General features: G+C 44.7%; 2 protein-coding genes and 1 pseudogene across 12 annotated transcripts; 2 read left to right on the top strand and 1 right to left on the bottom strand.

Moving 5' to 3' along the window:
- Positions 1–797: 797 nt before the first annotated feature.
- On the bottom strand, positions 798–3,203 carry LOC110532009 (proteasome subunit alpha type-7). Its single transcript, XM_021615591.2, has 7 exons — positions 2,737–3,203; positions 2,454–2,580; positions 2,037–2,161; positions 1,826–1,948; positions 1,553–1,672; positions 1,366–1,428; positions 798–1,260 (listed from the first exon to the last, which is right to left on the bottom strand). The coding sequence occupies exons 1-7, from the start codon at positions 2,830–2,832 to the stop codon at positions 1,174–1,176; spliced, it is 741 nt and encodes a 246-aa protein (XP_021471266.1). The 5' UTR covers positions 2,833–3,203; the 3' UTR covers positions 798–1,173.
- Positions 3,204–3,277: 74 nt separating this feature from the next.
- On the top strand, positions 3,278–19,488 carry LOC110532008 (calcium-responsive transactivator). 11 transcript variants are annotated; one of them, XM_036987926.1, is made up of 11 exons: positions 3,278–3,462; positions 4,624–4,700; positions 4,887–4,971; positions 5,150–5,297; positions 5,969–6,199; positions 14,486–14,659; positions 16,083–16,184; positions 16,780–16,872; positions 17,118–17,237; positions 17,490–17,679; positions 17,834–19,488. In XM_036987926.1, exons 1-11 carry the CDS (start codon positions 3,394–3,396, stop codon positions 17,958–17,960), a joined length of 1,416 nt encoding a protein of 471 aa, XP_036843821.1. In that variant the 5' UTR covers positions 3,278–3,393; the 3' UTR covers positions 17,961–19,488. The 11 variants fall into 11 exon arrangements, with proteins under 11 accessions (XP_036843821.1, XP_021471265.1, XP_036843829.1 ...); XM_021615590.2 differs by having other exon boundaries at positions 17,490–17,614; positions 17,834–17,998; XM_036987929.1 differs by having other exon boundaries at positions 3,445–3,462; positions 4,624–4,747.
- LOC110531163 lies at positions 19,240–27,017 on the top strand (annotated as a pseudogene).
- Positions 27,018–27,046: the final 29 nt, after the last annotated feature.

Raw genomic sequence — 27,046 nt, 5'->3', positions numbered from 1 at the left:
AAGGCATTGATGCTATGGACTGGCCCGCCCGTTCCCCAATCCGATTCAGCACATCTGGGACATCATTTCATGCTTTAGTCCAGGTCTGGAAGTAGATCCCTCAGGAGACCATCCGCCACCTCATCAGGAGCATGCCCAGGCGTTGTAGGGAGGTCATACAGGCACGTGGAGGCCACACACAATACTGAGCCTCATTTTGACTTGTTTTAAGGACATTACATCAAAGTTGCATCAGCCTGTAGTGTGGTTTTCCACTTTGATTTTGGGTGTGACTCCAAATCCAGACCTCCATGGGTTGATCAATTAGATTTCCATTGATAATTTTTGTGTGATTTTGTTGTCGGCACATTCAACTATGTAAAGAAAAAAGTATTTAATAAGAATATTTCATTCATTCAGATCTAGGATGTGTTATTTTAGTGTTCCCTTTATTTTTTTGAGCAGTGTATATTTTTTGCCTGTGCTTTTCAACCTCTGCTGTATTCTGATAAGTAGCTAGATGACATGCACACTTCCTAAACTATTCAAGGGATCAATTTGAAGATGAAACTGGGGCGAACATATCTTTAGGTAATTTTTGTGTTCCAGGTATTGTAAATATTACTTATTAATATAATTATAAATAACTTAATTACAGACCAAATGTCTGCCAGAACTAATGAATTTCCATGTATGTGTTTGTTTTCTATCATTTTGAGCACAATTTATGTTACATTGTTACAAATCTAATAAAGATGGGAAATTGCTGATTCACTTGTTCTTATTCATTTTCTCTGTTCAATGATAGTAACTGAACGTTGTAGTTTAAATACAGATATTTATTCATTGCAAGAATAAGGCAGTCTTAAGTTGTCATATGGTCAATTAGGGCAGCAGTGTTTCTCAATCCATTTAATTGGGACTCCCAGGATGGTAGTTTTGTTTTAGCCCAACACTAGTCTCGGCAACCAGAAGAGTCTCTCCCAGCACTACCAAAGCCTACCTGATTCAGCCAAACAAGAGCCCGGTGACTAGTCAAAAGAAGTGTGCTGGAACAAAAATATGCACTCCTTAGGAGCCCCTCCAGCATTGGATAGAGAAACGATGAGATAATTAATGTAAACAATGAGAATCGTGATGTAATATTGAAGATGGATGAAGGCATGTTTGGTCATGACTTCAATCAGAGAGTGTTCATGTTTTCTTCTTTTGTTTCTCTGCTTCCTCCTTTTCCTTTTCAATAGCCGTGACATATTCCTCAATTTCCTCTTGGACCAGAATCTATTTACAGTGGAAAAGAGGTCGTTAGTGGAGCAATTACGTTGCATCATTACACAGGTGAGATCCTCTGACAGATTTGCGGAGGTGTCATGATTTCAAACAGACCTTCATTGATTCATCCCGCTTCATAATGGCCAGCTCAATGTTCTTTCCCCCTGACTGGACAACCTGTGAACACATGGAGCAAACCTTGTGACAGGAATATCTGAGATTTCAATCATTAATAGCGGGTGCTCATGCAATATCGTTGCTGCCAATCAAAAGTTTGGATCTGGACTGGCAAAAACCTCACCTCAAGTAGCGCTCTGATGGCCAGTTTAATGGTGTCTGTATCGGATTCCATATGCTCCTCTTTATAGTTCTTCTCTAGAAACTCACGTACAGTCTTGGCAGATCTTCCAATGGCATTTGCCTATGTACACAACCACAGTTAGGTTTTCCCATTTTGCTCATATTTAATCGCATTGCAACTTGAGGTACATTGGGTAATTCATTGGGGTGATGACAAACCTGTCAAAGCACCTTTTAAATAATTCAGATGTATGGGTCAGAATTACACCCCTACCTTCCAGGCATGATATGTTCCTGAAGGGTCAGTTTGGTACAGATGGGGTGTTCCATCGAAATCAAACCCCACAATGAGGGAGGAGATGCCAAAGGGCCTTCGCCCATTGCTTTGGGTGTAGCGCTGAAAGTGGGAATATGTAGAAATTATATATCTGCACATGTGTATATACTGTTGTGTGTGTGTGGGGGGGGGGGGGGGGGGGGGGTACCTGTTTGATGCTGGAAATGAAGCGTGTGATGTACTCCACAGTCACAGGGTCTTCCACTGTAAGCCTGTGACTCTGACACTCCACCCTAGCCCTGTTAACAACGATCCTGGCATCTGCCGTCAACCCTGCAGGCCATGGGATAAGGAGATAAAGTATGTTACACCAATTAAACCCCTCACCCAACAAGGTGAACAAACAATCAAATAGCTACATTCCAGCAGTAAACATTAAATGTATCATTCAACGTAGACCTACATGATCAAATGTTGATGACATCAATTATACCATACACATGGTAGGCTAATTACATATTTGCAATCAACCACTTCACACCATCTGTGGCTTGGGTGTGCACTGTGCCTTATTGGTCCTATGTTGGTCTTCTTGCTTTATTGGTCATGTCCTACAGTAAGTTACCTGCAAAGGCCATGAAGACGTTGTCATCCAAGGCACAGATTTTGCGCACTGTTCTGTCATCTTGGAGCTTGGCGACAGTTTTCTTCTCCACTCCTAGCACAACAACGTTTTTTCCTCGCACTCCAACCTGTAAACGAATTAGGCCCAAGTGATACAGTTGCGCCCGTTGTAAGCACAATTTGGGTCTGCTTCTGTTGATAGGTTACATTTTGCATCGGCACAGTGCTTGACCCATTGTTTTGACCTCAATCAACATTGACAGAAATGAGAAAGGCCTACTTACAGCGGTTGAACCTTTTTTGACCGCCTCCTGTGCGTATTCCACCTGGAATAAGTGGCCATCAGGTGAGAACACTGTGATTGCACGATCGTAGCTCATCTTCCAAGCACTTTACCTGTAAAGAAAACCGATTTCTGTGTCTCCTCGACTGGCCCTCGCTCTTTAACAAAAGCGAAAGTGATCAGACTTGAATGAAACAGCACATTCAAATTGAACACAGCGCCTCATCCGGACTTTAGTATGCAACAGCCTTGATTTATTGCGGCCATCGTTGGTTTACGTTGGAGAGCGAGCGCATTGGATGTCCTGAATCAAAGAACACCCCTACTACTGTGAGAAATTATACTGTAGCCTATAGCTGACTGAATGGGTTATACCAACACATTACTGAGTGAGTCTCGAAAAATACGATATTTTCATAGACATGATGGAATTCTGATCAACCATCAATCTTAATAACAGAATCAAATGTAGTATCAATTTGCATCCAGGGGAATAGTGGTGTACTTATAATGTATTTTCATTTCGGAGCAATCCAGGGATTCACACACCCCTATTATTTTCTGAACTTGGAAAACCTAACTATGTTATACTGCACGCAAGATAATAGGCAAAATATTAGAATAAAAGGAGCGTTTCTTACCGTTTCCTTATATAACAATGTCGGTGGCATTTTCATCGGCGCGCCCAAGGAGCAAAGGGGAGGTGACACAGCAAACGATACAAAAGGTAGGCTAACGCCATGTCTTTCTCTATTACGTCGTCTTAACAGGAAATATTTTATTCTGGTCGATTTGAGAGCGTGGAGAGAGTCAGCCAGTGCCAACGGTGGGAAAGTAGTCAACATCGGCACATAACTGGTACAATAGAGCGAGCCAAACAAAGTGACGCGATATTAAGACGCCAATGAAAACAAATTGACATTCATCAAAGCCTACTTTTTATTGCGTCGTTACTGTTGTGTTCTTCACTGCACAGTGTGGCTTTTAACGGAAGCCGACATAACGGCTACTATGTTATGCGTTAGAACAACACATGTTGTCTAATAATAGACTATAGCATCCGAGACCAAACAAATCTAGTTTGTCCCGAGTCTGACTGAATTTTTGCTTATTCTGGTGCATGCACTTCATGGGATTTTTTTGTTAACTGTTATTTGAGTATTTTTTTGTTTGTTCTTTTTCTTTTAGCAACATTTTATCCTTTACAAAATACTCTATATGATAGGCTATTGTTACAAAAAAATAGTTGATAGCCAGCCGTGCCAAAGATGTGAGAAGACTAGCGAGAATTCTTTAGACAGCCAGTGGTAAGAGGCAGGTGCACTGGATGAATGGATAGTCTGACAGGGGCGATGATGATGGAAGGTGTGGGCTTACGTGCAACATCATTGGACCTTTGTTTATCCTCGAAGGAACGGGGAGGACTCTTATTGGTGCTTGTCAAATTGTTGAGAGTATATATATATATATATATATATATATATATTACGGTTAGAGTGCCTTCTTTGGATCGTAGCCTATAGAGGACAGGTTCCCCTTTCTTGTACCCTCGCTTTTTGTCACTGATGTCAGAATGTTGTGATTGGCTGAAAAATAATGGGCGACTTTTGTTGCAGGAAAAAAAAGTTGCAGGAAAAAAAGACCATGGCTCCGTCCGACTTAAACAGTCTCTTCTGCCCTAGGCTCTTTCTGGCAACGTTAAATATACTCCAAGAAAAACAGCTGACCCAGATAATTTTGTTCAGAGAGTAGGAGGGGGGGGGGGGGGGGGGGGGGGGGGGGGGCTTACGTGAGCGCAAGTCCCGAGAATCCAGGACACTTTATTACAGTGTCATAACTCTGTTATAATAAGCTGTGGCCTAACATGATTTTTTTTTATCTCCCCAAGATGCTGGATGAAAATCACCATCTGATACAATGCATAATGGATTACCAGAGCAAAGGAAAAACATCAGAATGCACACAGTAGGAGTTACACCTGTCCTCATAGTGTTGTCACAGATGCATGTTATGTAGGTTACTATAGCAGATGTGTAATTGTATGAAGATGTGATTCTAAGTGTGAAGAATGGAATATCACAGTTTAATGATCGCCATCATGTTGAAGGCTCTTGTGATTGGTGATTAACCTGTCTTTCTGTGCTTTGACAGGTATCAGCAGATCCTTCACAGAAACCTAGTCTATCTGGCCACGATAGCAGATTCTAATCAGAACATGCAGTCATTGTTACCTGCAGTAAGTCTGTGTGGAGTTACGCAATACAATAGAGCCCCATGTTGGTCTTCTTCTCGCTCTCACTCTCGCTCTCGCTCTCTCTCTCTCCCTTACCCGGCCTCAATAGCTGTTCTTTAACTGTAACACAATTCCCAGAGCTGTAAATTCACATGTCTCTCCTCTCCTCCTGTTCTCTCAGCCTCCTACACCTAACATGGGGAGTATAGGTGCTGGAGGAATGGGACAGAGCGGAGGCAGAGGGCCCCTACACTCCCAGAGTAACCTCAACGACACCATGACCCCTGGCCTGCCCCCTACCTCTATGTTGCAGAGTCAGATGAGCAATGGTGAGACCTCCGTATCCACACACACACACACACACACACACACACACACACACGCTATCCACTGTATGTGTGTACTATCTGAATGCTCGCCTCTCTGCCAAACTGACTGTCTGCTGCATGTATGTCGTCTGTCTACCTCTCCTATGGCAGCATATTTGATCTCGTCCTCTGCTCTGTCCAGACATCATTCTATGAGTGCATCTCCATATTTTAAAGTGGCTTCCTCTTCCACACTGATCCCTGAATACAGGATACTGTAAGTGGATGCTAACTGGGCATTTCTTTCCGTCTGTCCAGTTCTCTCACATCACTGCACATTAAGTAATGGAGACGAGGAGAGGAAGCCACTTCAGAGTATTTAGATGCACCTCTTTGTAGCCATACAGGTCTTTACCCTCTTTGTAGCCATACAGGTCTTTACCCTCTTTGTAGCCATACAGGTCTTTACCCTCTCGTCCATTTGCCGCTCCACTAATTCTTCTCTCGTCGTCTCTCCGCATAATATACACACCCTTGATTCAAAACTTCATTCCATGCCTACTGAGTCCTACACAAGCCTCCTGTGGTGTAGCGATGAACTGGATGTGTTTCGTGTTCGTGGTGCCTGTGACCATGCTGGCACTGCGTGTGCCTGAGTGGCTGGCTGCTCTGACTGCTCTGTGTGTCGTCAGGCCCCAGCCACGCTCCCATGCAGCAGCAGGCGGGTCAGACACAGTCGGCTGGGCCCTCATCCACGTCCCTCAGCCTGCCAGCCAGCACCCACGGCTCAGCCTCCGGCTACAGCCACCCCGTGCCCCCCTCCTCCCAGGGCAGCATGATCCAGGGCCTTGGCCCAGACTACGGTTCTTCCTCTTCCTCTTCTACCTCCTCCCGCAGCAACCTCAACATGCAGTCTAACACAGGTGAGCCAGCCAGGTGTAGAGGAATCAGCGACAAGGGATCAGTGGCATAGGAATACATCATCAAAGCCAATGATATGAAATCGTTATTGGAAACACTATTCCTTTGGAGATACATAATTGCTAATTCCGCTGTTCTATTTAGTTTTCTCCAGCAAGTCTTGTTGCTAAGTGCATTGGTAACGATTGTTGAGTCCACTCATAGCGTATTGTGATTGGCAAGAAGTGAGCAGGGAGTGTGAGAGGCCAGCCCCCACTAGAGTAAATGTCAGAGCTCTGGAAGGGAAGGGGGGATGATCAGGGAGGAAGAGAAGCAAAAAGGTTGAACATCAGAGGATGAATCATAGAGCAGGGATTATCATCTTGAGTCAGCCTCTGGCGATTTGTTTCCTTGAGCGGATGGTCGTGGGGCTGGAACAAGACCGCCAGAAGCCCAAACAGATATAATATTTGACTAAAACATAATAATATTAAACCTTGCTTACATTTGTATACGATCACGTGTCTCTATTATGAGTGGCAATACTTGAACAGATTTCCAAAATGAAAATCACCTGGAGATGATTTCCTGGTGTCTTAATTAACAGTATTTTTTTGTCCCAAAAAACAATAATAAAAAAACACAACGATATTCTGGATACTGAACAAAAATATAAAAGTGTTGGTCCCATGTTTGATAAGCTGAAATAAAATATCCCAAAAATGTTCTATATGCACAAAAAACTTGGTTCTCTCAAATTTAATGCACAAATTTGTTTAAATAGTGAGCATTTTTCCTTTGCCAAGATAATCCATCCACCTGACAGGTGTGGCATATCAAGAAGCTGATGAAACAACATGATCATTACACAGGTGCACCTGATTCTGGGGACAATAAAATGCCACTAAAATGTGCAGTATTGTCACACAACACAATGCCACTGATGTGTACAATTGGCATGCTGACTTGACTGCAGGAATATCCACCAGTGCTGTTGCATGAATATTTAATGTTAAGTCGCTTCCAATGTCGTTTTAAGGAATTTGGCAGTATGTCCAACCGACTTCACAACCGCAGAGCCACGCCAGCCCAGGACTTCCACGTCCGGCTTCTTCACCTGCGGGATGGTCTAAGACGAACCACCCGGACAGTTGATTAAACTGTGGCACAACCGAATAATTTCTGCACAAACTGTCAGAAACCGTCTCAGGGAAACGCTTTTCTATGATCGTCATCTGCACCAGGTTCTTGACCTGACTGCAGTTAGGTGTCGTAACCGACTTCAGTGGGCAAATGCTCACCTTCGATGGCCACTTGCACGCTGAATCCCGGATGAATCCCGGTTTCAAATCAAATCAAAGTTTATTTGTCACGTGCGCCGAATACAACAGGTGTAGTAGACCTTACTGTAACGGAATTCCCCTTCTTCAGAGGAGGAGTAGCAAGGATCAGACCAATGTGCAGTGTGGTAAGTGTCCATAATGATATATTTAATAAATCAACAGAACACTGAACAAAATAACAAAAGTACAAACAAACAACCGAAACAGTCCCGTATGGTGAAAACACTAACACAGGATACAACCACCCACAAAACACAATAGAAAACAGGCTACCTAAATATGGCTCCCAATCAGAGACAATGACTGACACCTGCCTCTGATTGAGAACCATACTAGGCCAAACACAAAGAAATATAACAACAGAACAAAACATAGAAAGACAACAACAGAATGCCCACCCCAACTCATGCCCTGACCAACTAAAATGAAGACATAAAAAATAACTAAGGTCAGAACGTGACAGTACCCCCCCCCCCCAAAGGTGCGGACTCCGGCCGCAAAACCTGAACCTATAGAGGATGGGTCTGGGTGGGCATTTACCGCGGTGGCGGCTCTGGAGCGGGACGTGGACCCCACTCCACCATAGTCTCGGCCCACTTATGTGGCACCTTAGGAGTGGCGACCCTTGCCACCGACCCTGGATTGGGGACCCTAGCAACGGGTCCCGAATGGACGGGAGATTCCGGCAGCACCGGACAGGCGGGAGACTCCGACAGCTCCGGAATGAAAGGCGATTCCGGCAGCGCCGGAGTGACGGGCGATTCCGGCAGCTACGGAGAGAAGGGCGATTCCGGCAGCACCAGAGTAACGGACGGCTCTGGCAGCTCCTGACTGACAGGCGGCTCCTGACTGACCGGCGGCTCTGGCAGCTCCTGACTGACAGGAGACTCTGGCTGCTCAGGACAGACTGGCGACTCTGGCTGCTCAGGACAGACTGGCGACTCTGGCTGCTCAGGACAGACTGGCGACTCTGGCTGCTCAGGACAGACGGGCGACTCTGGCTGCTCAGGACAGACGGGCGACTCTGGCTGCTCAGGACAGACGGGCGACTCTGGCTGCTCAGGACAGACGGGCGACTCTGGCTGCTCAGGACAGACGGGCGACTCTGGCTGCTCAGGACAGACGGGCGACTCTGGCTGCTCAGGACAGACGGGCGACTCTGGCTGCTCAGGACAGACGGGCGACTCTGGCTGCTCAGGACAGACGGGCGACTCTGGCTGCTCAGGACAGACGGGCGACTCTGGCTGCTCAGGACAGACGGGCGACTCTGGCTGCTCAGGACAGACGGGCGACTCTGGCTGCTCAGGACAGACGGGCGACTCTGGCTGCTCAGGACAGACGGGCGACACTGGCAGCTCAGGACAGACGGGCGACACTGGCAGCTCAGGACAGACGGGAGACTCTGGCAGCTCAGGACAGACGGGAGACTCTGGCAGCTCAGGACAGACGGGAGACTCTGGCAGCTCAGGACAGACGGGAGACTCTGGCAGCTCAGGACAGACGGGAGACTCTGGCAGCTCAGGACAGACGGGAGACTCTGGCAGCTCAGGACAGACGGGAGACTCTGGCAGCTCAGGACAGACGGGAGACTCTGGCAGCTCAGGACAGACGGGAGACTCTGGCAGCTCAGGACAGACGGGAGACTCTGGCAGCGCTGGACAGGAGGGAGACTCTGGCAGCGCTGGACAGGCAGGAGCACCTGTAGGGAGGAGACGGAGAGACAGCCTGGTGCGGGGGGCTGCCACCGGAGGCCTGGTGCGTGGAGGAGGCACCGGATAGACCGGACTGTGGAGGCGCACTGGAGGTCTCGAGCACCGAGCCTGCACAACCCTACCTGGCTGGATACTCCCCAGGCCCAGGCCTGTGCGGCGAGGTGGAATAGACCGCACTGGGCTGTGCTGGAGAACCGGGGACACCGTGCGTAGGGCTGGTGCCATGTACCCCGGCCCGAGGAGACGCACTGGAGACCAGATGTGCTGAGCCGGGTTCATGGCACCTGGCTCGATGCCCACTCTAGCCCGGCCGATACGAGGCGCTGCTATGTAACGCACCGGGCTATGCCTGCGCACCGGGGACACCGAGTGCCTCACAGCATAACACGGTGCCTGCCCGGTCCACCTCTCTCCACGGTAAGCACGGAGAGTTGGCTCAGGTCTCCTACCTGACTTAGCCACACTCCAGGTGTGCCTCCCCCAAGAAATGTATGGGGCTGCCTCTAGTCCCAGCCGTGCTGCCGTCCTCATACCACCGCCGCTCAGCTCTCGCTGCCTCCAGCTCTGCTTTGGGGCGGTGATATTCCCCAGCCTGTGCCCAGGGTCCCTTGCTGTCCAGAATCTCCTCCCATGTCCAGGAGTCTTGAGATTTCTGCCGCTCGTTACCACGCTGCTTGGTCCTCTTTTGGTGGGTGGTTCTGTAACGTAATTCCTCTTCTTCAGAGAAGGAGTAGCAAGGATCAGACCAATGTGTAGCGTGGTAAGTGTCCATAATTATATATTTAATAAATCAACACTGAACAAAATAACAAAAGTACAAACAAACAACCGAAACAGTCCCATATGGTGAAAACACTAACACAGGATACAACCACCCACAAAACACAATAGAAAACAGGCTACCTAAATATGGCTCCCAATCAGAGACAATGACTGACACCTGCCTCTGATTGAGAACAGAACAGAATGCCTCCGCCAACTCACGCCCTGACCAACTAAAATAAAGACATAAAAAAGGAACTAAGGTCAGAACGTGACACTTACAGTGAAATGCTTACCTACAGGCTCTAACCAATAATGCAATAAAGGTGTTAAGTGAACAATTGGTAAGTAAAGAAATAAAACAACAGTAAAAAGACAGGCTATATACAATAGCGAGGCTATAAAAGTAGCGAGGCTACATACATACACCGGTTAGTCAGGCTGATTGAGGTAGTATGTACAGTACATGTAGATATGGGTAAAATGACTATGCATATATGATGAACAGAGAATAGCAGTAGCGTAAAAGAGGGGTTGGCGGGTAGTGTGTGGCAGGACACAATACAGATGGCGTCGGTTAGCCAATGTGCGGGAGCACTGGTTGGTCGGCCCAATTAAGGTAGTATGTACATGAATGTATAGTTAAAGTGACTATGCATATATGATGAACAGAGAGTAGCAGCAGTGTAAAAAGAGGGTTTTGGGGGTGGCACACAATGCAAATAGTCCGGGTAGCCATTTCATTACCTGTTCAGGAGTCTTATGGCTTGGGGATAAAAACTGTTGAGAAGCCTTATTGTCCTAGACTTGGCACTCCGGTACCGCTTGCCATGTGGTAGTAGAGAGAACCGTCGATGACTGGGGTGGCTGGAGTCTTTGACAATTTTTAGGGCCTTCCTCTGACACCGCCTGGTGTGGAGGTCCTGGATGGCAGGCAGCTTAGCCCCAGTGATGTACTGGGCCGTACGCACTACACTTTGGAGTGACTAGCGGTCAGAGGCCGAGCAGTTGCCGTACCAGGCAGTGATGCTCTCGATGTTGCAGCTGTAGAACCTTTTGAGGATCTCAGGACCCATGCCAAATCGTTTTAGTTTCCTGAGGGGGAATAGGCTTTGTCGTGCCTTTTTCACGGCTGTCTTGGTGTGTTTGGACCATTCTAGTTTGTTGTTGATGTGGACACCGAGGAACTTGAAGCTCTCAACCTGGTCCACTACAGCCCCGTCGATGAGAATGGGGGCGTGCTTGGTCCTCCTTTTCCTGTAGTCCACAATCATCTCCTTAGTCTTGGCTACGTTGAGGGATAGGTTGTTATTCTGGCACCACACGGCCAGGTCTCTGACCTCCTCCCTATAAGCTGTCTCATCGTTGTCTGTGATCAGGCCTACCACTGTGTCGTCTGCAAACTTAATAATGGTGTTGGAGTCGTGCCTGGCCATGCAGTCGTGGGTGAACAAGGAGTACAGGAGGGGACTGAGCACGCACCCCTGTGGAGCTCCAGTGTTGAGGATCAGCATGGCAGATGTGTTGCTACCTACCCTCACCTGAGGGGGGCCCGTCAGGAAGTCCAGGATCCAGTTGCAGAGGGGGGTGTTTAGTCCCAGGATCCTTAGCTTAGTGATGAGCTTTGAGGGTACTATGGTGTTGAACGCTGAGCTGTAGTCAATGAATACCATTCTCACGTAGGTGTTCCTTTTGTCCAGGTGGGAAAGGGCAGTGTGGAGTGCAATAGAGATTGCATCATCTGTGGATCTGTTTGGGCTGTATGCAAATTGGAGTGGGTCTAGGGTTTCTGGGATAATGGTGTTGATGTGAGCCATTACCAACCTTTTCAAAGCACTTCATGGCTATGGACGTGAGTGCTACGGGTCTGTAGTCATTTAGGCAGGTTGCCTTTGTATTCTTGGGCACAGGGACTATGGTGGTCTGCTTGAAACATATTGGTATTACATTCTCAATCAGGGACTTGTTGAAAATGTCAGTGAAGACACCTGCCAGTTGGTCAGCACATGCCCAACAGCACACGTCCTGGTAATCCGTCTGGCCCTGCAGCCTTGTGTATGTTGACCTGTTTAAAGGTCTTACTCACGTCGGCTACGGAGAGCGTGATCACACAATCGTCCGGAACAGCTCGTAGCAGTGCTTTTCTTTGTAGTCTATAATAGTTTGCAAGCCCTGCCACATAAGACGAGCATCGGAGCCGGTGTAGTATGATTCAATCTTAGCCCTGTATTGACGCTTTGCCTGTTTGATGGTTCGTCGCAGGGCATAGCAGGATTTCTTGTAAGCTTCCGGGTTAGAGTCCCGCATCTTGTAAGCGGCAGCTCTACCCTTTAGCTCAGTGCGAATGTTGCCTGTAATCCATGGCTTCTGGTTGGGATATGTCCGTACAGTCACTGTGGGGACGACGTCCTCAATGCACTTATTGATGAAGCCAGTGACTGATGTGGTGTATTCCTCAATGTCATCGGAAGAATCCCGGAACATGTACCAGTCTGTGATTGCAAAACAGTCCTATAGTTTGGCATCTGCTTCATCTGGCCACTTTTTTTATAGACCGAGTCACTGGTGCTTCCTGCTTTAATTTTTGCTTGTAAGCAGGAATTGCCACTCCAATACCTTGACTTTGTTGTCGTTAAGACATTTTGCCACAACTTTGGAAGTTTTCTTGGGGTCATTGACTGATGTCTTGAGATGTTGCTTCAATGTGCACCAGTCCCTTCAATGTGCATTACCCATGATGCCATCTATTTTGGGAAGTGCACCAGTACCTCCTGCAGCAAAGCAACACTACAACATGATGCTGCCACCCCCATGCTTCACGGTTGGGATGGTGTTCTTCGGCTTGCAAGCCTCCCCTTTTTTCTCAAATATAACGATGGTCATTATGGCCAAATAGTTCTATTTTTTTCCGTCAGACCAGAGGACATTTCTCCAAAAAGTAAGATATTTGTCCCCATGTGCAGTTGCAAACCATAGTCTGCCTTTTTTTTATGTAGGTTTTGGTGCAGTGGCTTCTTCCTTGCTGAGCGGCCTTTCAGGTTATGTTGATATAGGACTATGGATATAATACTTTTGTACCTTTTTCCTCCGGCATCTTCACAAGGTCCTTTGCTGTTGTTCTGGGATTGATTTTGCACTTTTCGCACCAAAGTACGTCATCTCTAGGAGACAGAACGTGTCTCCTTCCTAAGCAGTATGACAGCTGCGTGGTCCCATGGTGTTTAAACTTGCGTACTGTTTGTACAGATGAACGTGGTACCTTCAGGCGTTTGGAAATGAACCAGACTTGTGGAAGTCTACCTTCATGGCTGATTTCTTTTGATTTTCCCATGATGTCAAGCAAAGAGTCACTGAGTTTGAAGGTAGGCCTTGAAATACATCCACGGATACACCTCCAATTGACTCAAATGATGCTTCTAAAGCCATGACATAATTTTCTGGAATTTTCCAAGCTGTTTAAAGGCACAGTCACCTTAGTGTATGTAAACTTCTGACCCACTGGAATTGTGATGTAGTGAAATAATCTGTCTGTAAACAATTGTTGGAAAAATTACTCGTGTCATGCACAAAGTAGATGTCCTAACCAACTTGCCAAAACTATAGTTTGTTAACAAGAAATTTGTGGAGTGGTTGAAAAACAAGTTTTAATGATTCCAATCTAAGTGTATGTAAACTTCCAACTTCAACTGTACATGTGTAGTCTGGAGGTTGGGATTTAGGATGTACTGTAGTGTTCGCTGTATCAGTAGGGCCTAGAGAGCGAGGGAGAGATAGGGAGGGAGGTATGTCCTCCCAGGATTCTAGAAAATTAGGATTGTATTGATTTAGACAGGAGACAGGACATTGGTGGATGATTCACTGACCCAAGGAACCCCTGAAGGTATTCCACAGCTTTTCAACATCATTCTCAATAACCTCCCCTCTGCCCTCTCTGTTAGAAAACCTTCTCTAGTCTTTATACACTTGAACTTCACACTCCAAAACCTCAAAGTCTGCATTGTCCTATATGAACGACAAGAAGAACCAAACACATTCAGTTCATCAGACTGGTAGGCAGCCCCATCCTTCCTCTGGAGTCCAGTATTTGCTAGTCTAGCCCCAGTCACCTCCCTGCTTCAGGCTCTCCTCTCTTCTCCTGACCTCTAACCCCTGACATGCAGCCCTGCAGCCCGCCCTCGTCTGCCTGGTTGTCCATGTGTATTTATCTCTGTTTTATGCACTGACCCCTCTTTGGCTTCTTTTCCATTTCCTCCAGAGCATTTTAAAGCCCCTCTCTCTCCCAGATTCTTTGAATATTTGAAACATACCCCTCCCTTTCTGGCTACTCTGACTGTCATGACCCCTCCTAATTTTTTTCCTTCTTTTGATTCTGCCTGTTTCTGTTCCGGTTATGTATGTTGTTGATGACAATGATGAAGATGTTGACATTGTGTGTGTTAATGTGTAAGATCTCTCCCCATAATGCCCCCCCCCCCCCCCACCCCCCTTTTAGTCTCCATGATGCACCAGCAGTCAGCAACACCTCATTACCCCTCAACCCAGACTGGTGGCGGACAGCAGCAGTACCAGGGTCAGCAGGCCGCTATGGGCATGTTGGGGCAGAGCGGACAAGGCAACAACATGATGAGCCAGAGGCCGATGGGGACCTACCGACCCACACAGCAAGGTAGGTGACCATGGGTTTCGGCCTTTCTCCAGGCTGCTGCGGTTTGGTCTGCAGATGCACTGTGGTTTATATATGGAAGAAATGGCTGTGTGGTTCAGGGTGGAGATGATTTCTAGAGGAACTCCTGAAGATGTAGCAACTGCGGATGCAGACGACATGGACGTTGGATTGAAAGGTGGAGATGTTAATGGTTAGCAGGTGTTTAGGAGGTGTGAGCCTAAATAATAGACTATGATATTTATGGTGGATATAATCTGTCACGGATGCGCATACGTTACCATGGTATCGCAGGTGTGTAGCCTAGATCTCACCCATAGTAATGTCCTGCCTGTGACTTTAAGAGGCGGACTGAAGATTTATGGCTGTTGTAACTTGGAGTCCCAGTCTCTGTAAATCCCTTTACCCATGGTGTCAGTCAGCATGAGCCTCAAACTAGTCCCGAAACGTCCCCTTGTGTTTGGTGTGGGACGTGGACTAGGCATGTACCTCACAGAGACTCGTCAGTCGCTCGTCTGTAGGATGTCTGAGAAAATGTCTCCAGGGAAACTGGGTTGTTTGTTGTGGCTTACCTTGGTCTTATCCCAGATTGTCCAGGTACGATCACTAGATCTTGTCCACAAGGACTCTATTGTTCCAGTGTATAGTTCATCACTGACAAAGGATATTTGTCAATGGGGAATTGAGTCGTTTTCTTTTGCCATGAAAGATAATTTGTTCACTAGCTGTTGGCTGCTGTGATAATGGTCCTTTTTGCATTACGTTATTGGATCAATATTTTGTAGAATATTAATATTTAGCGAGACTGTGAGTTGCTGTCTTGCAGATACAGCGATATTTCTAGCAATACTTCTGGCAACGGAAATAAATATATTTGGTTTCTGGTTCAGTCGTTTGTGAAGGAATGGCATCTGGAGTTTTTGCACACCACCACCACAGCGTCTCCCATATGATTGGCCCTTCTGGGATTTCTAAAACCACTCTTATTGGTCCTTTCAGAAAGTCATATTTCATTTCATTCTCATAGGATTCTATAATTTTTCAGATCATGGTTTGGATAGGGCTGAACATTCTGAAATGAAAATGGATGCCAAAATGATGCATTTTCTTCCCATGATCAATTCACATTTCAGACAACTCCTCCGACACAATAATTTATTCTACTAATAGGACCTCTTGAACTTGAGTCATTGAACTACAAAAAAACTTCTCATTATGTAATTAGAACCCATAAGACACTACTTCTCTTTCTCTCTCACACACACACACACACACACACACACACACACACACACACACACACACACACACACACACTCCCCTCCAACTGCCAAAGCGCCCTGGTCCAGACCCCTTTAGTCACCAACACAGAGGCCCATTGGTCCGACCAGCTGATTAACCAATCCTGGTGTCGCCTGTCTTGCAGGATCTGCACCGCAGTACATGGGACAAGACGATTTCTACGGAGAGCAGTACGGACACACTCAGAGCTCCAGCGAGCCCATAAACCAGCAGTATTACTCTGATGGTAATCATTTAGAGCCTTGACCCTCACACACACAACCCCTCCAACACATACACACCTTTCAGACATCTCAATCACACACACGCATACATGCCATCTCGTCTCAGTGTCATCCCACTGCCCTGTCTTCAAGTTATACTTCAGCGCTGAACTCCATATTCCAATCCTCTGGCTTCTTGTCTTTCCTTTCCCTTCGTGTGGGAGTTCAATGGGAGTCTTTTGTACGGTGGATTTTTGTGGAAGGATTATGATTTTGATGGCAAAGTGCTGAGTTTGGTCTTAGAACTGTTTCCTCCCGGTGTGCCTCTGTCAATAGTGTTCCCCTCTGGTGTGCGGAAATTTTAGATTTCCCATTTTTGAAAATCGTTTAGGGCAGAGCGCCAACTGATTTTAGCGTGTATTTGTGTGCTCTGTGTGTTTAAGTGTCCGAGGCACTGCAAATGTCCGTTTGTGCTCTTGTCAACTTATGGGTGCACACCTATGTGTGTAAACTTTTTACAAACTGTGAAAGGACCAACCTCTCTACTCTAAATGTGTGAGGAGCCACATTGTTTTTGGTAGATTGGTTTTGGCACGTGCTCATTCCTGCCCCCTCCAGGTCATGGGGAGTACTCCTACCAACAATCATCCTACGGTGAACAGGGCTATGAGAGGTCCTTTGATGAGTCCTCACAGCACTACTACGAAGGAGGTATGTTCCCAAAACACATAGACTCATGCCTAATAAGCATAAAGGTTGTGAACTTGTGATAGTATTGTAGCTGCTAGCTATGTGCCGCTGTAGGCCCAATCTCAGACACGCTGAACTACAGTTAAAATCTTGCGTAATTGTGTCAGATGCTCGATTACTATTAATGTTACATGCATCTGTCCACGAGAGATTACAGTATGAAGTTAAGTCTTGAAAGTAGTGAAATTGCTGCTCCTGATCCCCAGGCAACTCCCAGTACAGTCAGCAGCAGGCCCAGTACCAGCAGGGGTCAGGCCAGCAGCAGCCCTTCAGCCAACAACAGTACCCCTCACAGCAGGGCTACAGCGGACAGCCACAGGGCTACGGTAAGGAACACACACACACACACACACACACACACACACGCTTGCATGAATGCACAGACATACAGTGGCAGACATACACATGCCTATGTTTTGCTACGGGCATATTGATGCTGCTGATAGTTGGGATTGTTGGGCTGGTTGGGAATTGAACATTCATATCAGGACATTTATTTTTTAAAGATGATGATTGTTTCACTGTTACAACCGTCAGTGTGATTCAAGACTTAGTTGATTGACTGATTTGGTCTCCAGGTCCAGGTCAGGGAGCGCAGTCCCAGTACTCCCAGTACCAGCAGGGTCAGGGCCAGCAGTACAGCTCCTACCGCTCCCAGGCTTCCTCTGGGGCACAGACACAGAGGCCCTACGCCTACGAACAGGTACAACTACAGCTACCCCCAACCCCACGTTTTGAGGAGGACCGTGCTGTCCAACAAAACATTGGGTAAATTGGGCAACTCACACCGCAAATGACCACAGTGGCGATGCCCATGGGTTGCTTTGAATCATGAGAAAGTATTCATGAACAAAAGTATTCCCCATCTCATGCTGACCTGACATGACTAAAGATGTTTATTTTCTAACTCCCTCTCTTTTAGGGTCAATATGGAAACTACCAGCAATAAGGCACCACCTCCTGGGCAAACTGGTGGACAAGTTAGGCAAGGGAACAGTTCTGTGAATAACCCCCAACAGTCGTGTGTAAACCAGTCTCTGAGTAAATGAGTTAGATTTATCTCTGAATCTTTTTAGTTTGCTGAGACACAGATTAGCAGGCTAGACTAAGTCAGATTCATGTTCTGCTGGTTCACTAGATTCTAACTGAGTAATGGTTCAGGAGATCCTGCATGAAACACCTTTCATCTCTGCTTTCTCTTCTTTTGCTCACCCAATAAGATTATTTGAATTATGGGGGTATCTGGTAACAAATCGGGGAACCCTCAATAACATTATTATAAGCTATATTATAAGCCTCATAAGCGTTGAAAAGACTCATATGTTTAATTCGAACCTTGCCTTTAAATGTCTTCCTTTTTTGGTCTCTGTCCTCGCTATCAACCTCCGTCTGGTTCTCTCACCCTACTTTTCTGTCTGTCTTTCACAGGGTGCACAATACAAGTGCTGTCCTCTGTCGAAGATTGCAATTTAAAATGTGCACAGGTCACAAAAAGAACGTTTGGTCATACATTCAGCATCTTTTATTCAGTGTAAAGCTTAACTTGATTAAGGTGAAAATGGGACTTGTCAGTAGTGTTCAACCTGAAGTGTTCAGGTTGTGTTTGAAACTGTGAAGTTGTGTAGATCGGCGTGTGGTGTTACCGACTGTTCAGTGTTACCACTCTGTGTATGAAGAACAAATGTTTGAGTAAGGTTATAGGCACAATAGATGGTAGATTGACAAGAGAGTGCAACTATCAACAACCATCATAATATTACAACTAATATGGACAATTAATTTCCATGATCGATCCTTTTTGTTAATTCTTTAATTTTGTCTGATTGCATTTTTTTTTTAACTAAGCTTTTTTTTTTATTAAGAAAAATTATTTGTAGATTGTTATATGTTGGGACTTTTTCCATTTACACTGAACAAAAATATAAACGCAACATGCAACAATTTCTAAGATTTTCATGAGTTACAGTTCATATAAGGAACAGTCAATTGAAATGAATTCATTAGTCCCTAGTCTATGGATTTCACATTACTGGGAATACAGATATGATTCTGTTGGTCACAGATAACTTTGAAAAAAAGGGAGGGGCGTGGATCAATTATGTTCATTGTTCATAGCGTATGCCTGCCCATACCATAACCCCACCGCCACCATGGGGCACTCTGTTCACGATGCTGCCATCAGCAAACTGCTTGCTTACACGAACCCATTCACGCTCTCTGTCATCAGCCCTGTACAGTTGAAACCAGGATTCATCCATCAAGAGCACACTTCTCCAGCGTGCCAGTGGCCATCAAAAGGTGAGCATTTGCCCACCGAAGCCGGTTAAGATGCCGAAATGTAGTCAGATCAAGACCCAGGTGAGGACGTTGAGTACACTAATGAGCTTCTCTGAGACCGTTTCTGACAGTTTGTGCGGACATTCTTTGGGTGTGCAAACCCACAGTCCGGGATGAAGCCGGATGTGGAGGTCCTGGGCTGGGGTGGTTACATGTGGTCTGCGGTTGAGAGGCCAGTTGGACGTACTGCCAAATTCTCTAAAACGATGTTGGAGGCGGCTTATGGTAGAGAAATTAACTTTAAACTCTGCAAACAGCTCTGGTGGACATTCCTGTAGTCAGCATTGCATGCTCTCTCAACTTGAGACATCTGTGGCATTGTGTTGTGTGACAACTGCACATTTTAGTGGCCTTTTATTGTCCCCACCACAAGGTGCACCTGTGTAATGATCATGCTGTTTAATCAGCTTCTTAATATGCCACACCTGTCAGATGGATGGATTATCTTGGCAAATGAGAAATGCTCACTAACAGGGATGTAAACACGTGTGCACAAAATTTGAGCTTTTTGTGTGTATGGAACATTTCTGGGATCTTTTACTTCAGCTCATGAAACATGGGACCAACATTTTACATGTTGCGTTTAAATTGTTGTTCAGTATATTTATTTATTAATGTACAATTTCTTTTATCAGATGTTTTAATTTGTCTATGTCTCATTCTCTGTTATGCACTTTTACTTATCGTAGTTGTTTCTAAGAAATGATTTCCAAACAGCCAAAGTAAAGTAACACACAGGGAGAGGATTTTAGAATGTTTTTAGCAATCCGCACAACACTTTTTCAATACGTGCAATACAGTCAGTCACTGGAGCAGAGGATGAGACTATCATTAGGCTTGATAATGGACTTTAATGACTTTCTGTGTGCTACCATACACTATAGCCTATTAGGGTACAAAAATGAAAAGTCTTAGCCTTCTATCTAGTTGAGTACATAATCCAAAGTACTTTTTTTTTGTTGCCAATTGTGTTTGGGGTTTGCTTCAACTGTCTTAACCCATATAGAGGGATGTTTTGTAAAGTATTACATTCTAACCAATGTGATGTAGTCTTAGCCTATGTGTGTGAGTGCATATGGCATACATGTTTGGTGTATGTTTTACAGAAACAAAACAAGTTTGCCATTTGTCTTATTCAATTTATTTTATTCAAAGTGATCCTAGATCAAGTGTTGGTTGGTAAGTCCTTAGGAGTGTTATAGAAGACAAGTTTGTCCCACAAACACACTTGCCTTATAATTTCTATGACAATGTACAATATGTTGTGGTTGTCTTTATTTACCTCAAACGATTTGATCATTTTATGAAAATCATGGTTTGGTTTGTTGTATAGGTATATCCCCTGTAATAATCCTAGTAATGTCAGACTGGAACTTTACTATAAAATGCTGAAAAGGGGACAGCACAACTCATTACACTTGCCAATAAAGTGGGATATGTTTTATGTTGTCAATAAAGTGGGATATCTGAGGTACCTGGCTGTCAAACAGCTCAATAACTGTATGTTAACTCAACTCTACAGTGACAATCATAGGCTTCTTTAGACTGCATAATATATAATTGTATTCATTTCCTGTGAATTGGATATGTACTGTTTTGCTTATAATGCAATACATTGCGTGTGTGTGACAGAATAAAGGGTTTGTTTGTGCATAACCACATATGAATGTTTAATCGATTGTTCATCTTCTTCTTTTGTTACGGTTTAATATGTACAATAAATTTACTTCCACCTTGTTTTGTGTCTGTCTTGTATGAAGCAATGTTCCATTACACGACCCATGCTTTGACTTTACATGCTTTTTGAACCTCGGCGCTACCGTAGCTAGCTCGCAGTATGCTGCTGAAGTGAAGTTGTTGTTCCAAACAGTTAGCATTGATATAAAAGCTTCATGTTTGTTTAGCGTTGTTAGATTGCGAGGTTTTGTAAAATATCTAGAGATAGATGGACATTTTGTTTGGCCGATTTCATTAGTAGGCTTGTCGAAAGTGACTTGACTGTTGGCTCAGCCACAGTCAGCGAGCTACGTTAGCTAGCTAACAAACACATTATCCTGCTATAGTAACGTTACTGTTAGCTAGTTAACGAGGTCAGGGCGACACTTCTGGCGGTCTCCCTTTGACATGACATTCATTATTTTGCAATGTTAACTATATTGTCAAAGGTTCAGAGCCGAAGATGGCTTGTCCAAGAGATAAGCCGAATATTTGCACACGTTTGCTTTAGGAACGAGGTGAAGGGCAGCTGGTTGACGGGGCTCAGAAGCCACTTGGCAGCACAGGAAAACAACTGCAATCATCAAAGTCACCACGTCCCGTGCACAAATTTCAAAAATAAATAACTTGTCAGAAAAAAGCTGGTATGTTTTAATGTGATAAAGCTAACTAGCTCGATTAGCTACCCCCTGTCCTCGACCCACTAAGAAAAGTTAGCCATGCACTGCACAACATGGTTTACATTGCCAAGTTATGTGCTTTCGGGAAGTATTCAGACTCCTTGACCACTTTTTGTTACGTTATAGCTTATTCTAAAATTGATGAAATAAAACATTTTCCTCATCAATCTACAAACAATACCCCATAATGACAACAGGTTTTTATTTTATTTTTGCGATTGTAATTACAAAAAAATAATAATACCCTAGTATTCAGACCCTTTGCTATGAGACTCGAAATTCATCTCAGGTACATCCTGTTACCATTGATCATCCTTCAGATGTTTGTACAACTTGATTTGAGTCCATCTGTGGTAAATTAAATTGATTGGACATGATTTGGAAAGTCACACACTTGTCTATATAATGTCCCACAGTTGACAGTGCATGTCAGAGCAAAAACCAAGCCATGAGGTCCAAGTAATTGTCCTTAGAGCGCTGAGACAGGATTGTCTCGAGTCACATCATGGAAGGGTACCAAAACATTGCTGCAGCATTGAAGGTTCCCAAGAACACAGTGGCCTTCATCATTCTTAAATGGGGGAAGTTTGGAACCACTAAGACTTACTAGAGCTAGCTGCCCGGCCAAACTGAGCAATTGGGGGAGAAGGGCCGAAAACGATGGTCACTCTGACAGAGGTCTAGAGTTCCTCTGTGGAGATGGGAGAACCTTCCAGAAGGACAACCATGTCTGCAGCACTCCACCAAGCAGGCCTTTATTGTAGAGTGGCCAGACAGAAGCCACTCCTCACTGAACTTCTGGAGAGAGTTTGCTGCACTGAAAGTAAAGGGGCTGAATAATTTTGCACGCCCAATTTTTCAGTTTTTGATTTGTTAAAAAAGTTTGAAATATCCAATAAATGTCGTTCCACTTCATGATTGTGTCCCACTTGTTGTTGATTCTTCACAAAAAAATACAGTTTTATATCTTTATGTTTGAAGCCTGAAATGTGGCAAAAGGTCGCAAAGTTCAAGGGGGCCGAATACTTTCGCAAGGCACTGTATCTGTTACTTGAACTCTGTGAAGCATTTATTTGGGCTGCAGTCAGAGGCTGGTAACTAATGAAATTATCCTCTACAGCAGAGGTAACTCTGGGTCTTCCTTTCCTGTGGCGGTTCTCGTGAGAGCCAATTTCTTCATAGTTCTTGATGGTTTTTGAGACTGCACTTGAAGGAACTTTTCACTTGACTTAGCTTCATGTAATGATGGACTCGTTTCTCTTTGATTATTTTAGTTGTTCTTGCCATAATATGGACTTGGTCTTTTACCAAATGAGGCTATCTTCTGTATACCCACTACCTTGTCACAACACAACTGATTGGCTGAAACGCATTACCAAGGAAATAAATTCCACAAATTAACTTTTAAGAAGTCACACCTGTTAATTGACATGCATTCCAGGTGAAGCTGGTTGAGAGAATGCCAAGAGTGTGCAAAGCTGTCATCAAGGCAATGGGTGGCTACGTTGAAGAATATTTTGATTTGTTTAACACTTTTTTGGTTACTACATGATTCCATATCTGTTATTTCATATTTTTGATACCGTCACTATTGTTCTACAATGTAGAAAATTGTTAAAGAAATAAATCAAATGGAATGGATAGGTGTCTCCAAACTTTTGACTGGTACTGCATGTAAATGTCATATTTCAGTGTTTTATTTTTATTAAGTTTGCTACAATTTCTAAAAATCTGTTTTTGCTTTATCGTTATGGGGTATTGTGTGTAGATTCATGAGGGGGGAAAATCTATTTTATTTGTTTTAGAATAAGGCTATAATGTAACAAAATGTGAAAAAGTATACTTTCCGAATATACTATAGCTAGATAGCTTACAATGGCTATCCACTAGTTTTTCTGCACTTTGGGGAATTCTGGACAGGGCTTACTTGTTCCTTCATGCATTCAAATCAGTGTTCATTTTTGCATTATTTTAAAATATGTATTCTCATCTTATTCATTTTGACTAAAATATCATTGTCTTAGTTGCATTATTGTCATTTGAATAATGATTTGGTCTATTTAATGTCAGAATGAGAAACAGTGGGCCATTTAGGTCATCTAAATGCCATTTCATTTTAGTCACATCACATTTGTATTGCCTCATTAACCTATAGTAAACATAAATCACTGTCTTCCATGTGCACAAACATACATAGACTTGTCCTACCAACATATTCTTCCTCATAACATCCAATTCTCTTGCCAACAGTAGAAATATGACAAACATACACTACCGGCTTTTACCGGTAAAAGTTTTAGAACACCTACTCATTCAAGGGTTTTCTTTGATTTTTACTCTTTTCCACATACGTAGAATAATAGTGAAGACATCAAAACTATGAAATAACACATATGGAATCATGTAGTAACCAAAAAAGTGTTAAACAAATCAAAATATATTTTATATTTCAGATTCTTCAAATAGCATCCCTTTACCTTGATGACAGCTTTGAACACTCTTGGCAAGGGCCGTGATATGCTTTATGAATGTAAAATGTGGCCCACAAATGCGTGATAGAAAAAAAAAAGTGAGTGCTGGTATTATGGACAATATCTTTTGAATGGTAATGCCTAGAATCAAGCCGTTTTCTCTAAGGAAAAGAGGGAAACTTGGCTAGTACGTTAATTACAGAACCTGTCTATGAAATGCCGTGGGAAAAGTGTGAGGGTTGAGTGAGACTACAAATTCAAAAGCGTTCTTATACTCAAGGGAGAGAAAAACATAGCTAGACTGTTGTTTTACTATTAAACTTAATGCTGCTGCTGTTTTTTTTAAATTTAGTTAAGCAGCTTGTGTTTCTTAACCAGGCAAAGGGTATCTAACTAGAAGGCTGGTGGTGACTGGTTAGTTACGTTGATTATGTGTATGATTGGAGGCAGAGCGGAGCCTATCAGCCTGTCTGACCACCCACACTCATCGCTTGCTCCCCCGCAGCTCACAAGCTGATGTAGGCTAGGCTGGTCCTTCATACTGCTTAACAGAAATGCGCTGTGATTCTGTGCTGCCAATATTAATTGTGCTTATCACTCAAAGCTCTCAATCTCTCCAAAAACCTTTGTCCAGTCCATTTAGTAGTGAGATTTTAGTCAGCTGAAATATATTTGTTTCTGGGTCTATTTAGTCATTTATAGTCTCGTCAATTGCCATTGAAAATAGGTGTGTGATCAATATTTGGGTCACTATTATTGTTGACGAAGTGAACACTGACTCAAATTGTAAGGGATCTCGTCCTCTTCTTTTGAGGAGGAGAAGCGAGAAGGATCGAAGGACCAAAACGCAGCGTGGTAAGTGTCCATAATGTTTATTTTAAAACATAAACTGAACACTACGAAATACAAAACAATAAACGTGAAAATGAACGAAACAGTCCCGTGTGGCGACAAACACTGACACGGAAGACAAACACCCACAACCCAAAAGTGAAACCCAGGCTACCTAAGTATGATTCTCAATCAGGGACAACAATTGACAGCTGCCCCTGATTGAGAACCATACTAGGCCGAACTCAAAAACCAACATAGACTGCCCACCCAACTCACGCCCTGACCATACTAAAACAAAGATATAATAACAGAACTAAGGTCAGAACGTGACACAAATAAGGATAAGGAAATATTGATTAGACTATAAGATGTGACAATGATATTAGCTTAGTTACATTTTCAAGAGGGTGCAAGTGGGATATGATTTTAGAATGCAGGTAGATATCTTTAAGCTCTCACTTTGTTTAGACTCGCCACTTAGTGGACCACCGCAATGTGAAGCTACTGACTGGAGCAGGTGGGAAAGGGGCCTGCACCTTCCATAGTGAGCCCTGGAAAGAGTGGGGTGGACCGGACGGAGGGAATGGAGGAGATGGTGGGAACATCATCAAAAGTGGGTGAGAGACACTGACACTCTCAACAGTGTTGCACCATTCTCAAACTGGCCTGGTTTATACATCGTTTATAATCTGGTAAAAAAAAAAGTCTTGATCTTCTGAGAAGCTTTCGTTCACCTCTTCAGATCAACGTTGTGGAGAAAGGTTTCGGATGCTTACATCAAGTCCTATTTCCGTCTATCTGTTACTTGCGTGACTCCAGACGAACGACAGGTGAAATCCCTGGCGCAGGTCACCCCCGTTTACAAAGGAGTTGATGGCGACTCAGGAGGCTGTAAGAACCGCTATGGACGCAACGCCAGCACAATCTACATCGCTGTGAGTTAGTGCCCATGGCTACGGCCGGGGTGTTGCTTTGAATTAGGGGCTCGTGTACGAACGTAGATTTGAATTACTTTCATTTTGCGATGTAATTACTAAGTAAATACCGAAATGCTGACTATAATAAAGTGAAGGCCAAACTGAATGTTGTGTGTGGTGTTTTGGAACCATGCAGGTGCCAGTGGGCACGGTGGTGAGGGAGCAGGGGAGACTATGGCAGACCTCTCCCAGCATAGCCAGGAGTACATGGCTGTGTTTGGAGTGGCTGGGGGGGAAAAAGGAACCGCGCTTCCTGTCCAATGAGAACCGTGCCCCAATGACGGCCACCCCGGGAGAGAGAGGCCAGGAGAGTTGTCCTCCAGCTGAAGCTGCGTACCATGGCCCATGGCTGGACTGGTGAGACATGGGAGTGGGGCTCACTCTCCTCTGACTAGGTCTATGTTATTATAATGTGGGCTGGTTACAATAATTTTGTGGACGTATAAATGGGATGTTACTTGATCCCACAAAAATGTATAACATTTTCTTAGATTTACATGTTGGTGTGTGTTTTTCCACTTCTGGTTGGATTTCCTAATGCAGAGAAGTCTTCTCTTCTATGGACCATCTCCAATGCCAGGCCTGCTGTGGCTGCCTACTCCTTTACAACCCTCAACCCCCACGTGGGAATTGTTAAGTACAGGGACCATGAGCAAGTGGCAGATAATGGAGTTTGTCTTACTGTTGTATATTATGTTGGGCACAAAGGTTGATCATGCAGTTTACCACCCCTCCCTTTCCCAATATCTGGTGGCTGACATCCCTGGTATCATACATGGGGTCCATCTGAACCGAGGCCTGGGGATCTTCTTCCTGCGCCACGTTGGGCGCTGTCCCTTCCTGCTCTTTGTCCTGCACCTGTCCTCCCCAGAACCCTGGACCCAGCTCCAGCACCTGCGTTTCGAGCTGAACCAGTACGAGCCGGACTCTCCCACTGGCCCCACGTTATCTTGGCCAACAAAATGGACCTGCTTGGGGCTCGGGGGAAAATGGACGCCCTCAGGGGCCACATGGCCCAAAGGGTGATCCCTGTGTCAGCCCTCACAGGCCAGAACAGAGAGGAGCTGATAATCCACCTCAGGGAGGTGTAGGATGTCTACCTGCAGACCCAGGGACAGGG

Source organism: Oncorhynchus mykiss, chromosome 9 (assembly GCF_013265735.2).
Source record: "Oncorhynchus mykiss isolate Arlee chromosome 9, USDA_OmykA_1.1, whole genome shotgun sequence".
NCBI lineage: Eukaryota > Metazoa > Chordata > Actinopteri > Salmoniformes > Salmonidae > Oncorhynchus > Oncorhynchus mykiss.
The sequence above is the reverse complement of the archived record's forward strand: the minus strand, read 5'-3'. Positions and strand labels throughout refer to the sequence as shown.

Bases quoted from the DNA above. Each gene is read 5' to 3' on its own strand.
- LOC110532009 (XM_021615591.2), bottom strand. From the start codon at position 2,832: ATGAGCTACGATCGTGCAATCACAGTGTTCTCACCTGATGGCCACTTA. The intron at 1,429-1,552 runs GTGAGGTTTTTG...ATGTGTTCACAG, and splicing joins CCATCAGAGCGCTACTTGAG to GTTGTCCAGTCAGGGGGAAA. The intron at 1,261-1,365 runs GTCTGTTTGAAA...CACTGTAAATAG, and splicing joins AGCGGGATGAATCAATGAAG to ATTCTGGTCCAAGAGGAAAT.
- LOC110532008 (XM_036987926.1), top strand. From the start codon at position 3,394: ATGTCGGTGGCATTTTCATCGGCGCGCCCAAGGAGCAAAGGGGAGGTG. The intron at 3,463-4,623 runs GTAGGCTAACGC...TATCTCCCCAAG, and splicing joins CACAGCAAACGATACAAAAG to ATGCTGGATGAAAATCACCA. The intron at 5,298-5,968 runs GTGAGACCTCCG...GTGTGTCGTCAG, and splicing joins GCAGAGTCAGATGAGCAATG to GCCCCAGCCACGCTCCCATG.